Source organism: Caretta caretta, chromosome 11, assembly GCF_965140235.1.
Source record: "Caretta caretta isolate rCarCar2 chromosome 11, rCarCar1.hap1, whole genome shotgun sequence".
NCBI lineage: Eukaryota > Metazoa > Chordata > Testudines > Cheloniidae > Caretta > Caretta caretta.
In genome coordinates, this window is record NC_134216.1 from 12634224 (window position 1) to 12657218 (window position 22995).

Sequence of the window (22995 nt, forward strand, 5' to 3'; positions counted from 1 at the left end):
ACACACCATAGAGCCTCTCTCTACCCCATCTTGGTGGTCTCTCTATTGTGGGAGAATTTAACAGCAGGATCTAGAAAATGTGCTTGCTATAGCGAACATTAATCAAAGCTGCTGTGGGGAGCTGGCGGGCTGCAGAAAATAACCCCAAAATATCTGTATGGGCGTAGGACCAGAGGCAGCGGCACTGACATCCTGATGTTTCCCTCCCAATCTAACCCAGCTTAGAGTTCCATGAACTGGAAGGTCAGCCCTGACTCAGTTTCCCCAAACATCGATCTTAGTTTCCTTAAAAGCCTGTTTTGGAGGAGGCCTTCAAGCTTTCTCCTCACCTAGAATCTGCTAAGGCCGCAATTACTGGGGAGCACTTAGCCTTTCTGACAAGCAGGCACATTCAGCGGTAGCCTAGCACTTCTCAGGAGCTGGCATCTTATATCAAAACAAAAAACAAATGCAGAAACAACCTGGCTCTTTGAGGACTGTGAGATTGGACTTTCCATTGGGAAGTTCTGAGTAGGTGAACTTCATCACACAGTTATTCACGGGGTAGACACACAGGACCGAGTGCTGGTCATCCGTTTCTGGAATGAAATGAACATTCCTGAGGTTCTCTTAGCAGTGTAAAGGAGCCCAATGCATCTAAAACACACGTTAAACAGTGAAGACATTCTGTAGCATTTGGTGATATGGCATCTCCACATGGTGACATAACGTTCACACATTTGTTGTTCAGCTGTTTTCTTTCTGCAGGAAGAAAAGCCTCTACCATTCAAAGATCTGGCCTCAGAGCTGGATGTGTTTTCTGGAACTCTATAGCTCTGGGGACTTTGAATTCCTTTAAATACAAGGAGCTTCCTGTTGGTACATATGGTGCACATTACAGAACAATTCAAATAGCTGAAATAGAAGAAACCATTAACACTAGAGGGAAGAAAAAAAAAAAAACACAACCCAACCACGGTACCTTAGCTTTGCATCTATCATCTGGATGCTCTTCTATGAACACAAATAAATGGCTGTGAAGGAAATGTCTCAGTGGGTTTAGCCTACTTCATACAAAGAGAGAAATTAATATGGGTCTTGAAAGAAGGTCGAGCAAATCAGAACCTTTGAAAAATCCATTTGCAAGTTCAGCAGTACTTCCCTTCACATACTGGAGGAGTTGGGGGAAAAATACACAACAAAGAGAGCCTGAAAATGAGCGCAATCTGATTCTGATTTGTGAGGAAGGTTGAGGTTTAAATAGAACAATAGAGCACTAGTAAACATGAAGATCTGGAGAGATCAAAATACTCAGTGCTGACATCCTTCAGTGACGGGCACTCTACAGATAGCCAGATCTAGCCAGTGTGGTCTGGTGGGCAGGGCACCACCTTGAGCATGAGGAGAACGGGGTTCTAATCCCCTGCCTACTGCATGACTGAGCAAGGCACTTCCCTTCCTAGCTTTAGCCCTATTTAGGCTGTAAGATCTTCAGGGCAAGGACCATCTCCCACTATGGGTATGTTCACGCTGCAAATCAGAGGTGTGACTGCAGCTTGAGTAGGCATGCCCATGCTCGTTTTAATCTAGCTAGTGTGGCTAAAAAGCAGCCATGATGCAGTGGCACAGATCCCAGCACGGCTAGGAACACGAGTATATACCCAGGGTTCCAGGCAGGCTTGTACAGCCAGGCTGATGCCTGGGCCACCAGTCACTCTTTTTCGCCACGTTAGCGAGATTAAAGGTAGGGCGCGTATCCCAAGCTGCAATCACACCTCTGACTGCAAGGTAGACACACGCTGTGTGTTTCTACAGTGCGTTGGCTGGGACTTCTCGGCACTAGCATAACACAAGTAATAATTAACGATCATGCACACAAACATTTTGAAGAAGTGAAACTTACACTCAGTGGTGCACGTAACAGTAAGATACTCAGGGCAAATCTAAAAGCTGCCAAGATCTTTTCTTTCGACAGTACCACCCTATGCAGTTCAAAAAGGAAGCCATTTTTCTTTTCCTTTCTCTTGCTCTTAAATTTGGAAAGCTGTGGATAAAGTGATGGATATAGGTCCATTTTATGAGGAAAGCAGTGAACTGTGGACATAAATGAGGATGTTATCAAAACCACAATTCATCACTCGACTTGCATTCCAAATGTGCTCAATTGTTTTATCTCCGGAAATAATCAGGAGGTTTATTTTTTCAAGACTGAGACGGAAGTGGGGAGTGTGTGTGGTGGGGGAGAGGAATAAGTTGAGAGAGAAAAGGTGAAAGTGGAGGAGTGGCAGGAAATTTAGAAGACTTGTTTGACGCAGGAATTTGTTTTGTTTTTTTAATGTACCATAGAAGAAAGAACAGGCTGTTTGTGCTACTGCTGCCATTATAACTAACAGGCCGTGGTTTCTTTGGAAATCTTGTCATTGCAGGGAAGTTATAACGTGGGTGCAAAACAATCAGTTTGATTTCAAATTTGCTGCCCTGACCAGTCTCAGTTCCAAGCAGATCTTTGTAGTGTTTAAAGCAGAGGGCTGAATTCCATGTAAAATTAAGGTCGGTGAGCTGGGGTACAAATTTCAGAGTACTCACGGTTCCCCCTCAATCCCCACTGGGGTCAGTGCGACGTTTGCACCATGATCAAGGGTAGAATATGGCCTTTGTGTACTGACTAAGCTTGTAGGCTGGGATTTGCAAATGAGTCTAAAGGAGTTAGACTTCCACATCCCATTAATTTGAAATGAGAGCAGGGCAGCTAACTTGCTTAGGCACCTTGAAAATCCAGGCGACAGTTACCATTGTTGGTAGTAGCTGCTGAGTGCCTTCCTCTCAGATTCAGTATCAGTGGAAAAATGATCACATTTATGAGCCTGCTAGTTCACCGTATTATTTTTCTTCCTTCTGCATTTCCTCTGTCTCCCTTTTCCTTTCTGTCTTTGACCTGGCCTCCCTAGGGGAATGATTACCCCTCTGTTACAGTAACCGCTGATAAGCATGCAGTGATACAGCTGTATCCATGTTAACACTAGTGTAAGTAAATATCAACATTCCAGGCTTTAACAAGCATCTGAAATGTGCACAATACAGCGTGAATATACTGTCAGCCAGGTTTTGGTCTCAGTCTTAACAGGCTTCAGATCCTTTAGTAATTGAAATTAAAAAAAAAAAAAAGAATAAAAACACAGCTCCTGGCCAAAACAAGAAAGTTTAAAACCCTTGGCTGTTAGTTGCCCTGCCCCATCTTCCAAAACAGCTGGGGAGCTTGCAAACCACAGGCATGATCCTGTGCTTCTACCCAGCGCCATCTCCCAGGGTGCAAGTCAGCACAAAAACGTGGCCATGTGTGTTGCAAGACTTAGGCATGAGAATGTAACTTCAACTTACACCCCTGCATTTTCCGCCTGCAAACAAACAACAGACTAGCTACGTGAAAGTAGCTTTTTGTGGTTAGAAGAGGCTGGAGGGGTTTAAAGTGGCCTGATGACCTTGCAGCTTTTGCAGTGAGCTGTTATTAAATGTAGTGTCACAGACCCACTGTTCGAATCTCTTGGTGCTTGTAACAAGGCTGGAAATAATATGGGAAGAGGTAGAAACCCCACTGCTCACATTGTTTAAAACTAGCTCAAAGCACGTGAGAAGGGACCTCGGATGGCAGATTGGGAGGAAGCTGGAAAAGCTCAAGGTTACCTATCACATTTTCACCACAAATTGCTGATTCTATGAGGAGGGAAGGGGGAAAAAGAACAGTGAAAAAAGTTACAAATGTGAAAGGTTAGAGATGACCTAATTTATCTGCTCCTTCAGAAAAGGCCGTCCATTCCACCCCAATGCCCTCATCTTTCTACGCCAAGCCCCTCCCTTAAACCTCATTCTTCCAAGAGGCCTAGAAAACATCCCACCTCTATGAAGTGTTCATGTTACAGACACAAGGAGGGAGTGTGCCATACAAACACCACCACAAAAAATGTTGCTCTAACAAGATATTTGCTAACTCTTCCTTCTCAATCACTTTCCATTGGGTTGCATCCTGTTCCCCTTACTTCATCTATTAACTATAGCCAAAAAGCACATAACACAACTCAGGTGGTCTTCATATTCTTTACTCCTAGGCCACGTGCGCACTAGTAGCCCTGGACAGTGTAACTTCATGGCTGCCCTAAATATTGCTGGCTGTTAACAGCTCTTCAGGGCAAGGATCTTGTCTTCTTACCTATCTATAATGGGCCTAGACATCCTCGGTATTGTGTATACAAAAATATCTTTTTAAGTAATTTTTGCTTCACTACATGGCCAAAGCTTCTCCATCATGATTAATTTCTCCTGCTGAAGGATTTATTTGACTGGGATCTTGGCAAGTTTTGGCAGTGCAGACTGGTATGGGTGTATCACTTAACCAAGACAGCTTCGTACTGACTCTATGGATCACAATGTTATTAGGGTGTAACCAGGCATGCTAGTTTTGCATTGTCCCTGTCATCAGAAACTCTCCCATTTACTCCTGCCTCTGTAACAAAGCAGAGAAAAATCTAGGTGTATCTCTAAGACCTTCCAGAAGGAAGAAAGAGAGTAGACTCCCACAAGGCAATTAATTGAATATGAAATTTTACTTAAAAAAAACATTGATTCAGAAGATAGAGCCAGCATAGCAGCAATCCTCAAAAAGAAAGCTGACAGCAAAAGTGCCACCAGTATGACTTATGTAAACTACATATTAAAACCAAACAGAGAAACCTATTTGATTAACAAAAATGGTTCTTCACTATTAAGAGATTAGGTAGAAAACTGATTGATTTTACTTTTAAAAACAAATCAGTTGCATGCTCATAATGTACCAGGTGAATTGAAATGTAGCGTTTAGATCAGAGGTGGGCAAACTACGGCCCCTCCCCTGCTGTTCCCCCTCCCACGCAGACACGCTGCTGTGCGGGCAGCAGGGCTGCGAGCTGCTGCCGCTCTGAGTGGCATGGTAAGGGGGCGGTGGCGCACGCACACAGCAGTTGGGGGGGTTGGATAGGGGGTCCTGGGGGGCAGACAGGGAGCAGGGGGCAGTTGGATGGGGTGGAGGTTCTGGGGCGGTCAGGGGCTGGGGAACGGGGAGGGTTGGTTAGGGCCTGGGAGTCCCAGGGGGCCTGTCAGGGGGCGGGGGTGTGGATAGGTCAGGGCAGTCAGGGGACAGGGAGCAGGGGGGGTTGGATCCTGGGGGGCAGTTTGGGGTGGGGGGGTCCCAGGAGGGGGCAGTCAGGGGACAAGGAGCAGGGGGGATTGGATCCTGGGGGGCAGTTTGGGGTGGGGGGGTCCCAGGAGGGGGCAGTCAGGGGACAAGGAGCAGGGGGGATTGGATGGGTCGGGGGTTCTGAGGGGAACAGTTAGGGGGCGGGAAGTGGGAGGCGGGGAATGGGGGCAGAGGCCAGGCTGTTTGGAGGGCACAGCCTTCCCTACCCAGCCCTCCATACAGTTCCGCACCCCAATGTGGCCCTTGGGCCAAAAAGTTTGCCCACCCCGGTTTAGATTCTGAATTCCAGATCTAATCTGAATCTAGTAACATTTACTGTGTCAAGATTACAAGTGTTACGCGTAGCTGATATGGATAAGAGAATAAACCCAGCATATGGTAAATAGTTGGATCTGGGGTGAACATTGTAACAGTGAAGAGATTATAACCTGGAGGTAGGAAAATGGATTAGCCTTTCTAAATCCAGATTTTTATTTGTGACCTACTGTATGGAAAAGCTTCAATGCCAATCAGGGTAAATACAATTCTTTGCAAAGACCAGTTAAATCTAGCCAGTTGCAACGCCGCATGCCTGAAGTTCCCATATGAGTCTGCTGTACATTACTTACTGAGGACATCCACACGTGTAATGATCTCATCCTTGCAGTGTTTTGGGCAGGTTTGGTTATCAGCCAGTCCTCCTGAGTTATGTAACATGCACTCAATGCAGTCCCTTCAGGAGTGAGACACAAAGAGAAAGACTAAACATCTTTGAAACCACGGGAACATGCAGACCTGCCACCCAAATTGTTTGCCAAAGGGAATCTTGACCTGTTAATCCACAGAGTCAGAGGCATGCGCAGGAATTTAAATGTTACTTCTTTGGCCAGGGAGTGGGGGTCACATGGATCGTGGGGGGCGCAAAACTCCTCTGGTGGGGGGAGAGAGCAAACTCCCCCTGCAGAACTTCTCCTGCTCCTGGGCTGCGGGGAGCTCCTCCACGCAGTTCAGAAGTAGGAGGAGTTCTGCGTCCCCCACCGGTTATTGAGGGGGGGCATGCCTCTGCTTGCCCCCTTCTGCATGCCCCTGCACAGAGTCACACATTTGCATCATAAAAGAAATAGAAACCTTTTGGCCAAACTCTCCAAATTAAGGACAGATTAACCCTGGAGGTGGGGCTGAATTGCAAACTTCCCTAATTGTCTGGGTGTGTTTGTATTTGGAACTTTGGTTTAACCCACTACAGTGATGGGTGTTGGCTGTTCAATTTGGATCCAGCCCTGAATGTTTTCTAATTTGGGGATCCAGATTTCTCGTATGGGACCATCTCGGAAATGGCTCAAAGCAGAAAAGGCAGACACCATAAATATTTGTTGTGGGGCTACAAGCATTTAAATGATCAAAGCAGCTTTTCCAGTGTATTTTCAGTCTCTTAAATCACAACCATCCCCTGGCATCCTAGTGCTCTCTCCGTACCACATAGCAAGATCCATTGAAATAAAATCCTTGCTCTAGGCAGGGGAAGCAGATCTGGCTGCCAGTAATTACCCAATAGAACCCGCATTAGAACAAGGCATGAAATGACCTGTATTGGTCACTTTCTGCCAGGCTCAGACTGTTTTGCAGGAAAATTTCCCAGAGAGGCATCTGGATACCTCCAGCCACATGCTAACAATCCCTCAGTGCCTTCCCATAATTCCGTGTTTGTGCCCAAAAGGACAGGCAAATTCTCCAACAATTCACTGGAAAAGACTCAGCCCGGTGCAGCATACTGCTGCACAAAGAACCATGGGAGCCCCCAGACATCCTAGTGACACACACATGGGGGAACACAGGGCAGACACTGTTCACACCTGGGCTAGGCTAACTCAAGTGCCATCCCTGCAGTGAAGGCATACCCTTAGACAGCCGGTCCAACCTGAAGCAGTGATAGAGGCCCCTTATTTGAAGGACTTCTGAAATCAAACACGATTTCCCTTCATGACGCAGAGTAAGCCATTAATGAGCACAGTTGGTGAGGTACCTTTTAGTGCTGCAGACATTTGGGCAGGTAGGACATTTCTCACACGTCTCTCCAAAGGCTCCGGGCTCGGTGCATTGGCATTTCCCACAGACACAGTTGCCTCTGCCACTGCACATCTGACTGTCATTCGAAACGCAACGGTTAGTCTCTGTTGAGCAGTTGCAGTTGTCTCCAATGTAACCAGCATGGCACTTGCACTCCCCACAGTGACACTCCCCATGGCCTAAAGATAATCGATAACAAGCACAAACAGCAGACGTCAGTGCAAGTAAACATAGGTGTTACTCGGAAAAAACCTGGGGTTGGAATGTAGTGACTGTGCAGGAGGTAGAAAGGAACAGAGACGCATCAGTAACATTCTTGATGTTACGGAGCTGAAGGGAGGGAGGTTATTTGGAGGGCGGGGGGAGATAAGAAGATGAATGCAAGACAAGTGCTTAAGTATCAAGTTACTTGAGGCCTTAGGGTATGTCTACACTACGGAATAAGGTCGAATTTATAGAAGTCGGTTTTTTAGAAATCGGTTTTATAAATTCGAGTGTGTGTGTCCCCACAGTAAATGCTCTAAGTGCATTAAGTGCATTAACTCGGCGGAGCGCTTCCACAGTACCGAGGCTAGAGTCGACTTCCGGAGCATTGCACTGTGGGTAGCTATCCCACAGTTCCCGCAGTCTCCGCTGCCCATTGGAATTCTGGGTTGAGATCCCAATGCCTGATGGGGCTAAAACATTGTCGCGGGTGGTTCTGGGTACATATCGTCAGGCCCCCGTTCCCTCCCTCCCTCCCTCCGTGAAAGCAAGGGCAGACAATCGTTTCGCGCCTTTTTTCCTGAGTTACCTGTGCAGACGTCATACCACGGCAAGCATGGAGCCCGCTCAGGTAACCGTCACCGTATGTCTCCTGGGTGCTGGCAGACGCGGTACTGCATTGCTACACAGCAGCATCAACCCCTTGCCTTGTGGCAGCAGACAGTACAGTACGACTGGTAGCCGTCATCGTCATGTCCGAGGTGCTCCTGGCCACGTCGGCTGAGAGCGCCTGGACAGACATGGGCGCAGGGACTTAATTTAGAGTGACTTGACCAGGTCATTCTCTTTAGTCCTGCAGTCAGTCCTATTGAACCATCTTATGGTGAGCAGGCAGGCGATACGGATTGCTAGCAGTCGTACTTTACCATCTTCTGCCAGGCAGGCAAGAGATGAGGATGGCTAGCAGTCGTACTGTACCATCTTCTGCCGAGCAGCCATGAGATGTGCATGGCATGCAGTCCTTCTGCACTGTCTGCTGCCAGCCAAAGATGTAAATGATAGATAGAGTGGATCAAAACAAGAAATAGACCAGATTTGTTCTGTATTCATTTGCTTCCCCCCCTCCCCCGTCTAGGGGACTCATTCTTCAGTACGACTGGTAGCCGTCATCGTCATGTCTGAGGTGCTCCTGGTCGCCTCTGTGAGGTCGATCAGGAGCGCCTGGGCAGACATGGGCACAGGGACTAAATTTAGAGTGACTTGACCAGGTCATTCTCTTTAGTCCTGCAGTCAGTCCTATTGAACCGTCTTATGGTGAGCGGGCAGGCGATACGGACTGCTAGCAGTCGTGCTGTACCATCTTCTGCCGAGCAGTCATGAGATGTGGATGGCATGCAGTCCGTCTGCTGCCAGCCAAAGATGTAAAAGATAGATGGAGTGGGTCAAAACAAGAAATAGACCAGATTTGTTTTGTACTCATTTGCTTCCCCCCCTCCCCTGTCTAGGGGACTCATTCTTCTAGATCACACTGCAGTCAAGGTGCAGCGAGGTAAATCTAGCCATGTATCAATCAGAGGCCAGGCTAACCTTCTTGCTCCAATAAGGACAATAACTTAGGTGCACCATTTCTTATTGGAACCCTCTGTGAAGTCCTGCCTGAAATACTCCTTGATGTAAAGCCACCCCCTTTGTTGATTTTAGCTCCCTGAAGCCAACCCTGTAAGCGCCCCTCCCAGCGTCAGAGCAATGGCAAACAATCGGGCATCTGAGAGTGCTGTCCAGAGCAGTCACAATGGAGCGCTCTGATGGGGCTAAAACATTGTCGCGGGTGGTTCTGGGTACGTGTCGTCAGGCCCCCGTTCCCTCCCTCCCTCCGTGAAAGCAAGGGCAGACAATCATTTCGCGCCTTTTTTCCTGAGTTACCTGTGCAGACGCCATACCACAGCAAGCATGGAGCCCGCTCAGGTAACCGTCACCCTATGTCTCCTGGGTGCTGGCAGACGCGGTACGGCTTTGCTGCACAGTAGCAGCAACCCCTTGCCTTCTGGCAGCAGACGGTGCAATACGATTGGTAGTCGTCCTCATCGTGTCCGAGGTGCTCCTGGCCGCGTCGGCTGGGAGCGCCTGGGCAGACATGGGCGCAGGGACTAAATTTGGAGTGACTTGACCAGGTCATTCTCTTTAGTCCTGCAGTCAGTCCTATTGAACCGTCTTATGGTGAGCAGGCAGGCGATACGGACTGCTAGCAGTCGTACTGTACCATCTTCTGCCAGGCAGGCAAGAGATGAGGATTGCTAGCAGTCGTATTGCACCATCTTCTGCCAGGCAGGCAAGAGATGGGGATGGCTAGCAGGCGTACTGTACCATCTTCTGCCAAGCAGCCATGAGATGTGGATGGCATGCAGTCCTTCTGCACCGTCTGCTGCCAGCCAAAGATGTAAAAGATAGATGGAGTGGGTCAAAACAAGAAATAGACCAGATTTGTTTTGTACTCATTTGCCTCCTCCCCTGTCTAGGGGACTCATTCCTCTAGGTCACACTGCAGTCACTCACAGAGAAGGTGCAGCGAGGTAAATCTAGCCATGTATCAATCAGAGGCCAGGCTAACCTCCTTGTTCCAATAACAACGATAACTTAGGTGCACCATTTCTTATTGGAACCCTCCGTGCAGTCCTGCCTGAAATACTCCTTGATGTACAGGCACCCCCTTTGTTGATTTTAGCTCCCTGAAGCCAACCCTGTAAGCCGTGTCGTCAGTCGCCCCTCCCTCCGTCAGAGCAACGGCAGACAATCGTTCCGCGCCTTTTTTCTGTGCGGACGCCATACCACGGCAAGCATGGAGCCCGCTCAGCTCACTTTGGCAATTAGGAGCACATTAACCACCACACGCATTATTCAGCAGTATATGCAGCACCAAAACATGGCAACGCGATACCGGGCGAGGAGGCGACGTCAGCGCGGTCCCGTGAGTGATCAGGACATGGACACAGATTTCTCTGAAAGCATGGGCCCTGACAATGCATGCATCATGGTGCTAATGGGGCAGGTTCATGCTGTGGAACGCCGATTCTGGGCTCGGGAAACAAGCACAGACTGGTGGGACCGCATAGTGTTGCAGGTCTGGGACGATTCCCAGTGGCTACGAAACTTTCGCATGCGTAAGGGCACTTTCATGGAACTTTGTGACTTGCTTTCCCCTGTCCTGAAGCGCATGAATACCAAGATGAGAGCAGCCCTCACAGTTGAGAAGCGAGTGGCGATAGCCCTGTGGAAGCTTGCAACGCCAGACAGCTACCGGTCAGTTGGGAATCAATTTGGAGTGGGCAAATCTACTGTGGGGGCTGCTGTGATGCAAGTAGCCCACGCAATCAAAGATCTGCTGATATCAAGGGTAGTGACCCTGGGAAATGTGCAGGTCATAGTGGATGGCTTTGCTGCAATGGGATTCCCTAACTGTGGTGGGGCTATAGATGGAACCCATATCCCTATCTTGGCACCGGAGCACCAAGCCGCCGAGTACATAAACCGCAAGGGGTACTTTTCAATAGTGCTGCAAGCTCTGGTGGATCACAAGGGACGTTTCACCAACATCAACGTGGGATGGCCGGGAAAGGTGCATGATGCTCGCATCTTCAGGAACTCTGGTCTGTTTCAAAAGCTGCAGGAAGGGACTTTATTCCCAGACCAGAAAATAACTGTTGGGGATGTTGAAATGCCTATATGTATCCTTGGGGACCCAGCCTACCCCTTAATGCCATGGCTCATGAAGCCGTACACAGGCAGCCTGGACAGTGGTCAGGAGCTGTTCAACTACAGGCTGAGCAAGTGCAGAATGGTGGTAGAATGTGCATTTGGACGTTTAAAGGCGCGCTGGCGCAGTTTATTGACTCGCTTAGACCTCAGCGAAACCAATATTCCCACTGTTATTACTGCTTGCTGTGTGCTCCACAATATCTGTGAGAGTAAGGGGGAGACGTTTATGGCGGGGTGGGAGGTTGAGGCAAATCGCCTGGCTGCTGGTTATGCGCAGCCAGACACCAGGGCGGTTAGAAGAGCACAGGAGGGCGCGGTACGCATCAGAGAAGCTTTGAAAAACAGTTTCATGACTGGCCAGGCTACGGTGTAAAAGTTCTGTTTGTTTCTCCTTGATGAACCCCCCCGCCCCTTGGTTCACTCTACTTCCCTGTAAGCTAACCACCCTCCCCTCCTCCCTTCGATCACCGCTTGCAGAGGCAATAAAGTCATTGCTGCTTCACAGTCATGCATTCGTTATTCATTCATCACACAAATAGGGGGATGACTACCAAGGTATCCCAGGAGGGGTGGTGGAGGAGGGAAGGAAAATGCCACACAGCACTTTAAGCACAGCACTTTAAAAGTTTACAACTTTAAAATTTATTGAATGACAGCCTTCTTTTTTTTGGGCAATCCTCTGTGGGGGAGTGGCTGGTTGGCCGGAGGCCTCCCCACCGTGTTCTTGGGCGTCTGGGTGTGGAGGCTATGGAACTTGGGGAGGAGGGCGGTTGGTTACAGAGGGGCTGCAGTGGCAGTCTGTGCTCCAGCTGCCTTTGCTGCAGCTCAACCATACACTGGAGCATACTGGTTTGGTCCTGCAGCAGCCTCAGCATTGAATCCTGCCTCCTCTCATCACGCTGCCGCCACCTTTGAGCTTCAGCCCTGTCTTCAGCCCGCCACTTACTCTCTTCAGCCCGCCACTTACTCTCTTCAGCCCTCCACCTCTCCTCCCGGTCATTTTGTGCTTTCCTGCACTCTGACATTATTTGCCTCCACGCATTCGTCTGTGCTCTGTCAGTGTGGGAGGACAGCATGAGCTCGGAGAACATTTCATCGCGAGTGCGTTTTTTTTTCTTTCTAAGCTTCACTAGCCTCTGGGAAGGAGAAGATCCTGTGATCATTGAAACACATGCAGCTGGTGGAGAAAAAAAAAGGGACAGCGGTATTTAAAAAGACACATTTTATAAAACAGTGGCTACACTCTTTCAGGGTAAACCTTGAAAGTTAACATTACATACATAGCACATGTGCTTTCGTTACAAGGTCGCATTTTGCCTCCTCCCACCGCGTGAACGGATTTTGGTTGAATGCCAGCAAACATACACTGCAATGCTTTGTTCTACAGTGATTCCCCAGTACGTGTTGCTGGCCTGGAGTGGTAAAGTGTCCTACCATGAAGGACGAAATAAGGCTGCCCTCCCCAGAAACCTTTTGCAAAGGCAGAACCGCAAATGCCAGGGCAAAGTAATCCTTTCACATGCTTGCTTTTAAACCATGTATAGCATTTTAAAAGGTACACTCACCAGAGGTCCCTTCTCCGCCTGCTGAGTCCAGGAGGCAGCCTTGGGTGGGTTCGGGGGGTACTGGCTCCAGGTCTAGGGTGAGAAACAGTTCCTGGCTGTCGGGAAAACCGGTTTCTCCGCTTGCTTGCTGTGAGCTATCTACAACCTCCTCCTCATCATCTTCTTCGTCCCCAAAACCTACTTCTGTATTGCCTCCATCTCCATTGAAGGAGTCAAACAACACGGCTGGGGTAGTGGTGGCTGAACCCCCTAAAATGGCATGCAGCTCATCATAGAAGCGGCATGTTTGGGGCTCTGACCCAGAGCGGCCGTTCGCCTCTCTGGTTTTCTGGTAGGCTTGCCTCAGCTCCTTCAGTTTCACGCGGCACTGCTTCGGGTCCCTGTTATGGCCTCTGTCCTTCATGCCCTGGGAGATTTTCAGAAAGGTTTTGGCATTTCGAAAACTGGAACGGAGTTCTGATAGCACGGATTCCTCTCCCCAAACAGCGATCAGATCCCGTACCTCCCGTTCAGTCCATGCTGGAGCTCTTTTGCGATTCTGGGACTCCATCATGGTCACCTCTGCTGATGAGCTCTGCATGGTCACCTGCAGCTTGCCACGCTGGCCAAACAGGAAATGAGATTCAAAAGTTCGCGGTTCTTTTCCTGTCTACCTGGCCAGTGCATCTGAGTTGAGAGCGCTGTCCAGAGCGGTCAGAATGGAGCACTCTGGGATAGCTCCCGGAGGCCAATACCATCGAATTGTGTCCACAGTACCCCAAATTCGAGCCGGCAACGTCGATTTAAGCGCTAATCCACTTGTCAGGGGTGGAGTAAGGAAATCGATTTTAAGAGCCCTTTAAGTCGAAATAAAGGGCTTCATTGTGTGGACGGGTGCAGGTTTAAATCGATTTAACGCTGCTAAATTCGATCTAAAGTCCTAGTGTAGACCAGGGCTTAGATAGAAAGTTCTTAGTCTCTAGTTATTGTTCTTACTATTGTAACACACAGAGTGGCCTGCAGTGGGGAAATCAGTCTGAACTTTTACAGCCCAGGGACAATAGTTTTCTGTTATAACCTACCTCTCAAGCCAACATATGACTGGCTACTACAGATTTTATGCTTCAGCCAGAGCAATCAGAATTTGGCTAAAGCATGGTTGTCTTCATCTCTGTTTTCTCTGTCCTATGGATTAACATTTCTGATTCCTAGAGTCCCCTTTAAAGTGTTACTCCTCCTATTCAATTACCCACTTATACAGTGATGGACATTAAAGTGCAAACGAAGCCCTGTTAGCACCTTTCAGCAACAACTCACTGCAGGAGTAAAATATTCTTAACTGCTGCAGAGGGCTCAATATATACTTTACTATGCCCATTACTATACGTTTCAGCAAAAACGATGAGAAGTACTTATGGCACCTTAGAGACGAACACATTTATTTGGGCACAAGCTTTCATGGGCTAAAACCCACTTCATCAGATGCATGGAGTGAAAAATACAGTCGGCAGAATATATATACACAGTACATAAAAAGATGGGAGTTGCCTTACCACGTGGGGGGGTCAGTGCTAATGAGACAATTCAATGAAAGTGTAAGTGGGCTATTATCAACAGGAGGAAAAATCACTTTTGTAGTGGTGGATTCTAGGCTTTCAATGCCATGCAGAATGTGCCTAGAAGATTTCCTCTTTCATCTTCTATTTTTATAAGAAAAATGTCAGCAGTAGACTAAAGTTTGTTGCCGTGTCAACATGAAGACTCCAGTTAAGTGAAATGGAGAATTGTTACTCCCTGGTTTAGCATTAGGATTTCTGCTGTTATTGGATCAGTTTAAAAAAAGGGGAAAAAGCCCTCAGATAATTTAAAGAGGAGGACAGCTAGAGGTGAAGTTAAGTTCTTTCAGCATGTAGAGTTCTTCATTGTTCCAGCCTGCTAAAAGAAACATGCTAATAAAGGATACGTTTGTTTATATATCTGAAGAGGGCTTTCGAAATGGCCTGAGAATTTCAATGTAAATCCAGCTCTCCCAGTTTACCACAGAGGGAAGCAAAGAAAACCCAACCCTGACAGTGATTTAAAGCAGAAGGGCCGGAAAAGTAGCAAAAGAGCAGCTGAGCCTTTGATTCTTCACACCCACCCTCCCCGCCGAAAGCTGGCAAAGGTTCTGAAACAACGCCTTTAGGAATATTGCTTTTTAAACCAGAAGTGGCTGTGTCTCAGCGGCACAGAAGACAAAGTTTAACAGATACCTACTGCTGGGTGCTGGAGAGCTATGGTACAGTTAATATAATCTCAATACTCACTGTAGTTAAGCAGTGGAAGCTGAAGCAGATACAGAAAAAACAGAGTTTGTGGTCAGTTTTCTACAGCCTTCTTAGTATAGCATCAGACTTTCCTAATGTACCCCATGTGGCAATCAATGGAACAGCCCTTGCTGGGTTTTATGCCTGGCCTCCTCTAGTTCACATGTCTCAGAAAGAAGAGCTTTCTCTCTCCATCTTTCCCCATGCTCCTTCTGTCCCTCAGGTGTGGGACTTGGCTTTATTGTAGAGTGATCAAAGGTTGTTAGAGTGCTCTTTACAGCACTTCCCTGTTTAATGAACAAGGTATGTGCCGCAATAATCAGGCTCTCTGATGAGCTACGGGACGCTCACTTCCTATGCTACCTTTTCTAGGCAGATCCCTAGCTAGATTCAGATGGGTTATGATAGAATATCAGGGTTGGACGGGACCTCAGGAGGTCATCTAGTCCAACCCCCTGCTCAAAGCAGGACCAACCCCCAATTTTTGCCCCCGATCCCTAAATGGCCCCCTCAAGGATTGAACTCACAACCCCTGGATTTAGCAGGCCAATGTTCAAACCATTGAGCTATCCCTCCCAACCTACCGCACAAGGATGTTGGGAGGACAAATGTATTAGATTGTCAGATGCTCTGATACTCAGGTGAGGGGGCACCCAGATAAATACCACAGATAGCTTCACTGTGTGCATTTTTAAAAACAATGCCGGAAATTAGTGAGTAACGGCATTGGTCCAAGCCAGACACAGAGTGGGCAGCTGCTGTACAAATGCTTCCTCCTCCCACTATCCTACCAGTCTCTGCAGTGGTTTGTGATAAATCCAAATCCCTCGGGTTCAGTCTTTCATGTGACTGGTTTTGAACCGAGCTCCTAGCAGTGGAAGGCTACTGGATTAACCATTTCATAAGCCAGTTCATCATTTCTCCCTCCCCTCTCCTTTAACAGATGGAAATATCTAAGGCCTTCTTTGGGAGAGTTTTCCCACATTACACTACACAGAGGGAGGAAATGCACCAGAATAAGCCCGGCCCACCCTCCAAATAAATCCAGTACCTCAGATTTATTTGCCAAAAAATTATCCTCCTAACTATAAGTTACAGTCCTGTCATTGATGGTCCTTTGTCAACTCAAAGGAGAAGCAGCTGCACCTGTTACTGAAAATACCTCTCCATAGACTCAAAGCACCTTGCTCATCAAAGAATGCAGGAGATCTGGCAGCAGTCCCTCGGGTTTGTGGGCGTTAGACAAGAGTTCCAATCGTTATGGATAAACAGAGAATCCAATACAGTGGTTCTCCTCCAGCAAAGCTTCCTACTGCAGCTGTGGGACTTGGAGACAGCCTGAAAAGTCGATCATCTCAAAGACTTTCAGTTATTGTAAGTGGAGCGTCAAGTTGTCAAGTGTGCGGTTTCATGAATCAGCTCCCTAGAAATAATGCTGGGATTCTTAACTGCTTAACCCCAGAAGGAGATCGCTTTCAAATACATATTTTATAAAGCCAAACAGTTTGCATATATGCTCATCAGCAAATTAATTACATCTTCAGTTTCCCCACTGGAAACAGTCTCATGTTTCTCAGACAAGATTGCTAAAAAATTATATGCAGATTCTTCTGTTCACCACAAGCACTCCGATTTCTCTGGCTTTCCACGACTCCTGCGTTGGCAGCGGTGCTACAGCACAAATACAGGCGCTGGAAATACAGAAACTTCTTTTCTTTCACTAGCCGCCTCATAAGGAGCATTCACACAGCCCCTTTTCATCCCCATCATTTGCTTGGGACCAAACTCGCTACTTCAAACTAGTACAAGCCATAAGGTGTCCGCATGTTCATACTCTCTCCAGATGCAACATTCTGTACCTGATATTGATAAGTAATCAGTAATCCAGGAGGGGCAGATGGAATAGGGTGTCTATTTTAGGCATGTAAATATCTGATTTACATATGCAAGTTGGCTGCTTGCATATGGCCATTGAGTTTCAGAACTGGTCACACCCACGCACAAATTAGCAAGTACATATATTGCCATAGCCCAGCTACATCAATTATGATTTTCTTACACATTCAGTGTAAGACTGCCATGGGACTTTCATTATTATCAGCTGTATTACAGTAGAGCCTAGGGGCCCCAATCAAGGATCAGGGTCCCTCTGTACAAGGTGCTGTACACACATGTAGTTAAAAAATAAAACAATAGAAATTCCTTGCCCCAGGGTGTTCACAATGTGGGATTGCGATAGGACTCAACAAGTGGATGCCAGACAAACCTTGTATTTAACAGTGACACTTTGAGTTAGTTTCCCAGACCTGAAGAAGAGCTCCGTGTAAGCTCGAAAGTTTGTCTCTCTCACCAACACTAGTTGAATCATAGAATCATAGAAGGTTAGGGTTGGAAGGGACCTCAGGAGGTCATCTAGTCCAACCCCCTGCTTGAAGCAGGACCAATCCCCAATTTTTGCCCCAGATCCCTAAATGGCCCCCTCAAGGATTGAACTCACAACCCTGGGTTTAGCAGGCCAATGCTCAAACCACTGAGCTATCCCTCCAGTAAAAGATATTCCCTCACCCACCTTCTCAGACAAAAATAAGGAGGGAGAGAACAAGGTAACTGTAAAACAAACGTGTTTTTGTATAACAAACTTATCAAGAACTTAGTGAAATTCAAAGAGGAACTGGACATTTATATGGGTAACCATAGTACTGAGAGTGACAATAGTGAACATTAACAAACATTTCAGAAGGGATACAAAACCGAATGCTCTAAGGTTCAAGCCAATTAGGGATTCGGATGAGACCCTCACAAGGTGCCGCTTATTCCACATCTGCCTACCATGGGGCTTCTTGAGTCTTTTTCTGAAACATCTGGTACTGGCTCCACTCTGAGCCCAGAAGTCTACACCGCAATTAAACAGCCCCCTAGCCCAAGCCCCATGAGCCTGAGTCAGCTGGCACGGGGCAGCAGCAGGTTTTTAACTGCAGTATAGACATACCCAATATGTCTAAGGCCTGACCAACTCCTAAAACTTAGGTCAACCTAGCTTCATCATTCATGACTGTGAAAGATTCACACCCCTGAGAGACATTATTAAGCCCACCTAAGCCCTGGTACAGACATTGCTAGGTTGATGGAAGATTTTTCCATTGACCTAGCTACCGCCTCAATGGTGTGGATTAACTACAGTGACAGAAAAAGCCCATCTATCACCGTAGCAGGTGTCTATGCATGGCAGTGCTAGAGCCTGGGGTAGACAAGCCCTCAGAGCAAAGTCTCCATTAGCTCTAGAGGAAGAGGGAGAGACCTATATTTCTGGACTAGAAGGTCTTGCGGAGAGCTCTGTGATTTGGCAGTTTCAGGCCACAGGGATTTTGATAACTTGTCGTCTTTGTTTCTGTTTGTTCAAGTCCAATACTCCAGCCTCATTAGGGTAGCCACCTTTCTAATTGCTGGTAACCAGACCCCAGTGGCCCCCGCCCCCTGCCCTGCCTCTTCTCCAGGTTCCATCCCTTTCCTGCCTCTTCCACCCAATGGCCCACCCCTGCTCCGTCTCTTCCCCCATCTCAAGGGACCTGCCTGCAGGTAAGAGGCGGCCCCGGCTGAGAACAGGGGCTGGGACAGGTTAATGACCCAGCACCTCTCCCCACCCTGCAGTAACCGGACTTTTGGTTCAGATGCCATTTAGGGTTGCCAGGTCCCCTGTTCGACTGGACTTTCCGGTTGAAAACTGGGCACCTGGAAACCCTAAATGGCACCCGGACACAGAAGCCAAAAACCGGACTGTCCGGGTAAAACCTGGATCAGTGGCAATGCTAAGCCTAGCCCAAGACTGAATGATAAAGCAAACCTAGCTGACACTAGGATTCCAAATTAAACCACCAAGCTCTCTTGAGAACGTGCTCAAAGGGAGAGATTCACTGTAAAGGAGCTGATCTGGTTTGCAAGCCTCACTAAGCATTTCGATGAACCTGAGCCTGATTTCAGGTTTGCAGCAAAATTTCCAAAACCTTGGAATACTGCATGGTATTTGCATTTCATAGCAGAAAGGTGTGTATGCTTCCAGCCCTATCTGCCTCACTGACATATGTTGAGTGTCCAAGGAGTTATTACTTTACATAAGATAATGTCTATGGGGAAGTATTCCAGGACTCCGGCTCTAAATATAAACCAAGGAATGGTACTGCTCACCAGGAAAGGGTCTCACTTCCAAACTGGGAATGTAATCTCAGACTAAGAGAGAAGGTGTATTTTAATACACCTCCAAGCTAATAAAGTATCATGGTGCAGAGTTTTAATGTGTACAGTATTTAAAAAAAAAAAAAATCTTTGTTTGGTTTGGTTTGGTTTTGAATGTAATCTACTAGGGCGGGTCTGTACAGCCAAAGAGATTAACTGAATTTTCCAGCCATAAAAAGATACATTTTCTTCTGTTCCATCCCTTAAATTAAATTATCTTAGACCCTTTAAGTCTCCAGATAAGACTAGGAAATGAAACGGTCTCTCTGAATTTGCCCTTAAACATCACAGATTATTAACTGGAAACCTCCATTAAATATCCCTGAATAAAGCTGTCTAGCTGAACCGTGTGCTTGCCAAACCCCACTGCAGTCAAAAGAGAAATCCAGACAAATAAAAGTCTGTAACCTGTCAAAATGCCCCTATTCTGCATCTCTGTAGGATTCAACACCAGCTCCTGTAAAGCTGTGTCAGAGATCTGAAACTGGGAACAGAACAGCATAGGCAGTTTGTTGGATAGGAGCTGAGGTGCACAGTGCTGTTTAGGGAACCCCAGCACGCTTCACCTAATACAGCAAAGAGGCCAGTTGTACGGCCTGATCTTTAAAGATGCTGAGCACCCACAGCTCTCAGGAAAGTCTAAGAAGCAGGTGCTCTGCAATTCTGAAAGCCAGCCAGTCCCGCTTTGTGTGCTGCACTTCAGCCATGCTCAGATCTGGGTTGCACAGTCGTGTCCTGCTGTTACTTAAACATTTGGCAGAACATCTACTTGTCCTCATTTCACCCACCCACCCCCTTTCTGGGATTCTTGATGAGCAAACAAGGGCCATCCAGAAGGCTCCCCCACCCCCCCCCCACCCCCCCCCCATCCCCGGCTTCTCCTTTTCACACGGGTGGCAAGAGCACAGAACAAATTAGAAGAATTGGCAGGGTGAGGCTCGGCTCTCTGTGCTGCTGCTGCTTTGGACTGCAAAGTAATGTGTTCACAGGAACACATGCCGTTCTTCCTTGGAGTGTCTGTGTTGTACAAGAAACCCCTGAAGGGGTTGTAGCAATTAGATTAACAGATATTAGAGATCAAAAAGACTTCCTGGGTCATCTAGGATATGCAAACACACATGCATATGGAGGCCAGTGCAGGATTGTTCCCTTCCCTACATCAGATTTTCCTGTACAATCATAGACTCATAGAATATCAGGGTTGGAAGGGACCTCAGGAGGTCATCTAGTCCAACCCCCTGCTCAAAGCAGGACCAATTCCCAACTGAATCATCCCAGCCAGGGCTTTGTCAAGCCTGATCTTAAAAACTTCTAAGGAAGGAGATTCCACCACCTCCCTAGGTAACGCATTCCAGTGTTTCACCACCCTCCTAGTGAAAAAGTTTTTCCTAATATCCAACCTAAATGTTCCCCACTGCAACTTGAGACCATTACTCCTTGTTCTGTCATCTGCTACCGCTGAGAACAGTGTAGATTCATCCTCTTTGGAACCCCCTTTCAGGTAGTTGAAAGCAGCTATCAAATCCCCCCTCGTTCTTCTCTTCCGCAGACTAAACAATCCCAGTTCCCTCAGCCTCTCCTCATAACTCATGTGTTCCAGTCCCCTAATCATTTTTGTTGCCCTCCGCTGGATGTTTTCCAATTTTTCCACATCCTTCTTGTAGTGTGGGGCCCAAAACTGGACACAGTACTCCAGATGAGGCCTCACCAATGTCGAATAGAGAGGAACGATCACGTCCCTCGATCTGCTGGCAATGCCCCTACTTATACATCCCAAAATGCCATTGGCCTTCTTGGCAACAAGGGCACACTGTTGACTCATATCCAGCTTCTCATCCGCTGTAACCCCTAGGTCCTTTTCTGCAGAACTGCTGCCAAGCCATTCAGTCCCTAGTCTGTAGCGGTGCATGGGATTCTTCCATCCTAAGTGCAGGAGTCTGCATTTGTCCTTGTTGAACCTCATCAGATTTCTTTTGGCCCAATCCTCCAATTTGTCTAGGTCCCTCTGTATCTTATCCCTACCCTCCAAAGTATCTACCTCTCCTCCCAGTTTAGTGTCATCTGCAAACTTGCTGAGGGTGCAATCCACAGCATCCTCCAGATCATTAATGAAGATATTGCACAAAACCGGCCCCAGGACCAACCCTTGGGGCACTCCACTTGATACCGGTTGCCAACTAGACATGGAACCATTGATCACTACCCGTTGAGCCTGACAATCTAGCCAGCTTTCTATCCACCTTATAGTCCATTCATCCAGCCCATACTTCTTTAACTTGCTGGCAAGAACACTGTGGGAGACAGTGTCAAAGCTTTGCTAAAGTCAAGGAACAACACGTCCGCTGCTTTCCCTTCATCCACAGAACCACTTATCTCGTCATAGAAGGCAATTAGATTAGTCAGGCATGACTTGCCCTTGGTGAATCCATGCTGACTGTTCCTGATCACTTTCCTCTCCTCTAAGTGCTTCAGAATTGATTCCTTGAGGACCTGCTCCATGATTTTTCCAGGGACTGAGGTGAGGCTGACTGGCCTGTAGTTCCCAGGATCCTCCTTCTTCCCTTTTTTAAAGATGGGCACTATATTAGCCTTTTTCCAGTCGTCCGGGACTTCCCCCGATCGCCACGAGTTTTCAAAGATAATGGCCAGTGGCTCTGCAATCACATCCGCCAACTCCTTTAGCACTCTCGGATGCAACGCATCCGGCCCCATGGACTTGTGCACGTCCAGCTTTTCTAAATAGTCCAGAACCACTTCTTTCTCCACAGAGGGCTGGTCATCTCCTCCCCATGCTGTGCTGCCCAGTGCAGTAGTCTGGGAGCTGACCTTGTTCGTGAAGATAGAAGCAAAAAAAGCATTGAGTACATTAGCTTTTTCCACATCCTCTGTCACTAGGTTGCCTCCCTCATTCAGTAAGGGGCCCACACTTTCCTTGACTTTCTTCTTGTTGCTAACATACCTGAAGAAACCCTGTACTTTGTTCAGTTTAATGTTAGAAGCTTCCGCCATTTCCCATGGGACGTTATTCCACCAGTCAAGAACCTCTCTGCAGGACCTTTCGCACAAAATCCATCCTATGTTTTCCTTTGATTAATTTCATCCCATGATTCCTAGTAAGGTCCCCCCTCATACTCTAGTTGTCACCATTTACAATTCTCCAAAAGGCAGTGGGGGCCTCATAGACTTTAAGGCTAGAAGAGACCATCATGATCATCTAGTCTGCCCTCCTGCAAGTCGCAGGCCACAGAACCTCGCCCCCTGCTCCTATAATAGACCCATAACCTCTGGCTGAGTTAGTGAAGTCCTCAAATCATGATGTAAAGACTTCAAGTTACAGAAAATCTGCCATTTACACTAGTTTAAACCTGCAAGTAACCCATGCCCTTTGCTGCAGAGGAAAGCAACCCCCCCCCCATCATTTCTGCCAATTTGACCTAGGGCAAAATTTCTTCCCGACTCCAAACATGACAGTCATTTGGACCCTGAGCATTTCAGCAAGACTCCACAGCCAGACACCTAGGAAGGAATTCTCTGTAGTAACTCAGAGTTCTTCCCAACTAGTGTTCCATCACCGGCCTTTGGGGATATTTGCAGTTGCAGATCGGCTACATGCCATTGTAGGCAGTTTCATCACACCTTCCCCTCCACAAACTTATCAAGCTCAGTCTTGAAGACAGTTAGGTGTTTTGCCCCCCACTGGTACCCT

At 47.5% G+C, this 22995-nt stretch overlaps 1 protein-coding gene across 1 annotated transcript in view; it reads right to left on the bottom strand.

Moving 5' to 3' along the window:
- The window catches only part of ITGB5 (integrin subunit beta 5), a 120555-nt gene that overhangs the window by 3207 nt on the left and 94353 nt on the right, over positions 1-22995 (bottom strand). Inside the window, exons 11-13 of the mRNA XM_048869066.2 lie at positions 7209-7431; positions 5815-5918; positions 462-578 (exon numbers count right to left, since the gene is read on the bottom strand). Of these exons, the coding sequence (XP_048725023.1) occupies positions 462-578; positions 5815-5918; positions 7209-7431 (444 nt within the window). The remainder of the gene's footprint in view (positions 1-461; positions 579-5814; positions 5919-7208; positions 7432-22995) is intronic.